Source organism: Hirsutella rhossiliensis, assembly GCF_020360975.1.
Source record: "Hirsutella rhossiliensis strain HR02 chromosome Unknown scaffold00005, whole genome shotgun sequence".
Taxonomy (NCBI): Eukaryota; Fungi; Ascomycota; class Sordariomycetes; order Hypocreales; family Ophiocordycipitaceae; genus Hirsutella; species Hirsutella rhossiliensis.
The window spans coordinates 722962-728964 of NW_025408671.1; the positions used below are offsets into that span (position 1 = coordinate 722962).

The 6003-nt window shown below is 32.0% G+C and overlaps 1 protein-coding gene across 1 annotated transcript; it reads left to right on the plus strand.

Moving 5' to 3' along the window:
• Nucleotides 1-1339: 1339 nt before the first annotated feature.
• On the plus strand, nt 1340-1810 carry HRG_05279 (polyprotein; the record flags this gene model as incomplete). The annotated part of the gene is made up of 1 exon (XM_044863750.1): nt 1340-1810. One exon carries the CDS (start codon nt 1340-1342, stop codon nt 1808-1810), a length of 471 nt encoding a protein of 156 aa, XP_044720282.1.
• Between the last annotated feature and the right edge of the window lie 4193 nt (nt 1811-6003).

Sequence of the window (6003 nt, forward strand, 5' to 3'; positions counted from 1 at the left end):
CTTCCACCCTCAAAAGATCGGAAGCTATGCAGAAAGCGATGAAAATGCTCCGCCAACTCTCGGCAGAAAGACGAGTTAAGGATGCCCTCCATGCACGCAACGGCCCGAGCACGACAGAAGTGCTATCCCTCCCGCTGCAAAGTGAAGTTCGCGTTTGAGAGAAAGACGGTTGGCAAGGACCCTTCAAGATTGCATCGATTGATAGCCATAACATCACCATTGACACAGTCAACGGCCCCCAAGTCTTTCGATCGACCCTTGTACAACCGTATCTGCGTGATGATACCACTCTTTCCGACCCTACACGACGACAGACCCTCAGGCATTCGTTCAGATCTTAATGAACAACCGGCTCAAGACCCGTTAAGACCCTAACGGACCTGCCTGCCCGACCTGAACCCCGCCCCCGCAAGAGAGGACGCCCACCAGGATCAAAGAACAAGCCAAAGGATTTGATCATGATGGCCCAAGCCGTAGACCAGAGCTTCTTGACCCAAAAGGAGGAAGATGCACAAGCTCTTTCCTCAAGCTACGGTCTGATGGCATAATCACCTCTCCTGGTGACCCCTTCGAAGAATCCGATAACAAAGAGATTACTGACCTCGTTGGCCGCGGTGTATTCCAATTTGAACGATACGATCAAATGACTCATGGAAACTATAGAATCTTTCGCTCTCGAATGGTTCGTGAAGTCAAAGGAATCAACACTAAGCCCTACGAAAAGTCTCGACTTGTTATTCAAGGACATAACGACTTTGAGAAGACCACCCTCCTGACGCAATCTCCGACAATTCAACGCGTTAGCCAGAGACTCATCCTCGCTATTGCCCCGGACTTCTTCAAAACTACGGCATAACCCTCTCCTCCGTGATATCACTCAGGCATACCCGCAATCCCAGACCAAGCTTTCCGGACCATTCTTACGTATTTGCCCACGGAACTACAAGGCAAATACCCTAACGGAACAATTATTCGTGTTATTAAGCCCTGTACGGTATCGCAGAAGCCGGAGTCCATTGGTTCCGCACATATCAGCAGCATCACCTCGAAAAGCTGGATATGTCTACCTCCACCTATGACTCCTGCCTACTGATTTCGAATACTGGCCCTGACACGCTCGGTATTGTTGGAATGCAAACTGATGACACCTCATCCTTGGAACGAACAACTTTTCTACCCGTGAAGAAGAAGAGCTACAAAGGCAGAATTTCGTTCCAAGCCCAAGACTGACATCACATACGGAACAACGGTTGACTTTAATGGTGCAAGACTGACGTTGCTGAATAATAACCCCTTAAGAAAGGATCCCTTTACTTCAACAGAAGGGACAAGCAGCAAAATGACCACCATTGACCCTAAAGCAATTGATCGTCACCAGCGCTACGTTGAGGAACGAGCGCGAGCCTCATACATTGCTTCAATTGCTCAACCGGAAGCTTCTTTCGATGTTTCAGTCGCCGCCCAAGTACAGACCCCTGAGGATAAAGATTACGCAATTTTGAACAAGCGACTGCAATGGCAAATGGATCACCAACTACGTGGCCTCACGTACAAACCAATTGATCTAGCTACTGCAAAGCTGATGGTTTTCACCGATGGTTCTTTCGCAAACAACAAGGACTTATCCTCCCAACTAGGATTCGTCATTACCCTCGTTAACGAGACAAACCACAAAGAAAAACAGTTCGAGATTAGTGGTAACATCGTACACTGGAGTTCAACAAAGTGCAAACGTGTTACCCGTAGCGTCCTAGCATCAGAGATCTACGGTATGGCCAACGGATTCGACATAGGCATCTCCTTGCGATGACTATGAAGATAATTACGGAACGACTCAACCTTCCTCCTATCCCTCTCATCGTCTGTACGGATTCGTACTCTCTACGAATGCCTAGTCAAGCTCGGTACGACGAAGGAAAAACGATTGATGATTGATATCATGGCCCTTCGCCAGTCATACGAGAAGAGAGAGATAACAGATATTCGTTGGATCAACGGCGCAGACAACCCAGCAGATGCAATGACGAAAGCATCACCAAACCGAGCCCTGGAACGCTTCATCGATACCAATAGTCTGACAATTCGAGTCGAAGGATACGTACAACGTTCCTAACCGCTCCTTATACCTATGATCAAATGATTGCTCCTATCAGGAAGACCCTTCACTTCTTCCCAGATATCTACAGCTAAGAACAAGACGTCGGACCCACTTTTGGCAATAATGACACACGCCCTCACGGCACATTCCTTCACGGCCTTAACGCTACTATCCTTTAGACCCGTTCAAGGTGTTGCTGTGCTTCTCACAGCAAAAGAAGAGTTGCCTGTGTAGGAATGTATCTATCTAGTGGTGTGACCAACCATGGTTGGCACGTGACCCGTACGGTCACGTGTGCGGCTGAGGGCAGCGTGCCCCCTTTCTCCACGCTGGCCTCTGCCTCCTTAGATAGAGAATCAAGACGAATACAACATCAGGTTAACCCTAGTACCGTCTCATTGCAGCAGCTGCCGCAGGTGCCTACCCACATAATTAATAATATCCTATATAAATACTTAGATATCTTTATAGTAGTATACTTAGATAATATTATATTTTTCTTAAATACCTTAGAAGAATATAAGGAATATATTTATAAGGTACTTAGCGTACTTTAGAATATAAAGTTACTAGTTAAACTAAAGAAAAGTAAGTTTTATATATAGGAAGTAAACGTCCTTAGATATATAATCTTACTAAGAGAGATTTAAATATAATAAGATAAGATTAACTTAGTTAAAGAATAGCTAATACTAAAGAACGTTAAGGATATATAAAGTTTCCTAGGATTTATAAATTACTACTAACGATTTATTAAAGATTTCGGAAAGATTATAGTACTACTATATAACTTAATAAAGAAGGAAAAAGAATTTATATAAGATAATAAGGCTAATAAAGCTTCTAAATATATTAAAACTATAATTATATAAGAACTAGTCTTAACTACCTTTAATTTAAAACGATAAATCGAACTTAAAACTAATATATTAAACTTTACTTTAAGAGTATAAGTAAAATAAAAAGATAATAAAGGAAGACTATAACTAATTATATTCTACTTAAAAAAGATATATAGTATAGAATTTAACTACCTTATTTATAATAAAGAGTTCCTTATAATTATTTAAGCTTTTAAGGAATTTTAATACTACCTCCTTAAAAGTAAATATAAAGTTAAGGTCTATATAAACTATAAGAATATCTTATACTTTATAATAATATAATAGTTAAACCGATAATAGATTTAATAGGCTAAATATCTATTAAAATTAAACTATAAAATAATTTATAGAAAAGAAATATAAATCGGTCGAGCTAATACCTTTAGTTAATAAAGTAATTATAATATAAAAGTACTTATAGTAAAAGGATAGCTCTTAGAAATTAACGAATATTAGAACTACTAATAATAATAGCTAAATATAATATTTAAAGTATAACCTAATAACTTAATATATTAAAAGATCCTAAAATAAATAAAAGAATATAAAGTACTAAATAGATATAATATAGAATATCTAGAAGTTTTAATATATAAAAATAATATTTAGATACTACTAAAAGTATTAAATAAAGTTATATAAGATATATATAAATATTTAATATATAGATACTAAGGAATCTAAAAATAATAAAATAGATTAAATAATAATATAACTTTTTATAGCTTAAGGAAGTAGTATAATAAGTTATTAAAAAATTAAAACTTTATATATAAAGTAAAGCTAAATAATATAAGCTATATAAAGAATTATAATAACTACTAGTAATAAAGAAACTATAGGATTTAATAGCTTTTAATTATATTATAAAGCTATTACTATTAAAAGAACTTATAACTAATATTAAGTATAATAGTATATTTATTATTATTAATAGACTAACGAAGTATAAATACTTCTTATTATATAAAGAAGTAAGTAATATAAAGGAGCTAGTATATATATTCCTATAAACTATTATTAGTAATTATAAACTATTAAATAAGACTATCTTAATAAAGAAAGTATATTTATAGCTAAGTTTTAGTAAGCTCTTATAGTATAATTAAGAACGAAATATAAGCTTAGTATAGCTTATTACTTATAAATAGATAGATAAATAAAACGACTTAACTAAACGCTTAAATAATACTTATAATATTATCTTAGTTATAAATAAAACAATTAAGTTAAATAGCTACTAATAGCGTAACTAGCTTATAATAACTTAGTTATAGAAATAACTAAGCTTTTACTTATATATATTAATTATAGATATAACCTAGAAGTATTTAAGGTTACTTAATAAGGACTATAAGTAAAATAAGTAATACTATAAGTAGATTAGCTATAAAAGTTATATAAAGAAATATAATAAGAATATTAATTTATTAAAGAATAAATATCTACTTACTATAATTAGAAAAGATTATAAGGACTAATCTTTTAAGAGGGAGATATAGTTTACCTTATATAATAAAATATTAAAATAAAACGACTAAGTAATAAATTAGATTTTAAGAAACTTAGACCGCTTAAGGTTAAGAAAACTATTTTAAAAGTTAACTATAAACTTTCGCTACTAATAATAATACGGATATACTTAATATTTTATATCTTATTATTAGAACTAGCGCTATAAAACGCTAAACTATAAGAAAAAATTAAAGTTAATAATAATTAAGAATATAAAGTAAAATAAATACTAAATATAAGAAAATAAGGTTAGTAATAATAATACCTTATTAAATAAAAGGGATATAGATTAAAGGAAAATACCTAGGAACTACTTAAGTACTTAACCTACTATAGCTCTCTACTTTAATAATTTTACTAGAAGGTTTAAAAGGGATTAAAGGACTAAGATCTATAAACTCCTTACTAATACTAAATAAGGACTAATTCGCTTTATTAAAAACGCTTAACGATTATAAGTTATTTACTACTTAATACTTATACGTATTAAGTATAAGTAAAACGCTATCCTTAGTATTTACTTCTTAGATACTATAATAAAATAACTTAGAACTCTTTTCCTTTATATAATTCCGAATCTTTTAGATATAAGCTAAACGATTAATAGTAATAGATATTTATAATTAAAGGTTAATAAGGTATACCTAAAGCTTTAATAAGGCTTCCTTAGCTTCCTCTTCTTTAAAATGTAGCCTATACTACTCCGCTAATAATTTAGTTACTAAAAGAAATACGTTAGCTACTATATATAAAAAGAATTAAAAGATACTTATAAAAAGAGGCTACTAAAATACTATTATAATAGGGATAACTACTAGTAATATAATTATTATAGCGTAAAGAATTTTCGGCTATTTAATAATTTATCTTCTTTACTTTAAAGTATTAAGTATATAGTATATTAATAGGATCTTTACTTAAGTTAATATATTTAGTAAGAGTAGCGCGCTTAAAGGCTTTTTAAGAACGACTTTTTAGTATATAACTAGATATACTATTAGTAGTATATCTTAAAAGGATAAAGAAATAAGGAATAATATACTTATATATAACGCGATAAGGGTATATTTATATATAGCGGTTAAGGTAGCTATAGCAAGTCTTATAGATAAGACTAAAAGAAAGGGAGATATTATATTATAACTATAGCTACTAGGCCGCTAATAGTCAACCGCGTTAAGTATATAATATAGTTTAATAGATAAATAGTTAGTATAACTATCTAATAGATATAAGATTAAAGGGATTATAGAGATCTAAGTAATTAAAGATTAATAAGATTACTATACTCTATATAATTTAATATTAAGGATTATAGCTAGGCCTATAATCTAAGGATAGTCTTTATAAGTATATATAGCTACTTACTTTTACTCCTTTAAATAAATAGCTCGATAGCTTTTAATATAGATCTTTATTACGATTCTATCTTTAATTTTAATTACTTAGTTATAGTCTATAGTTTATAACCTCTAACTTATTATTAACGTAATATACTTATTATTA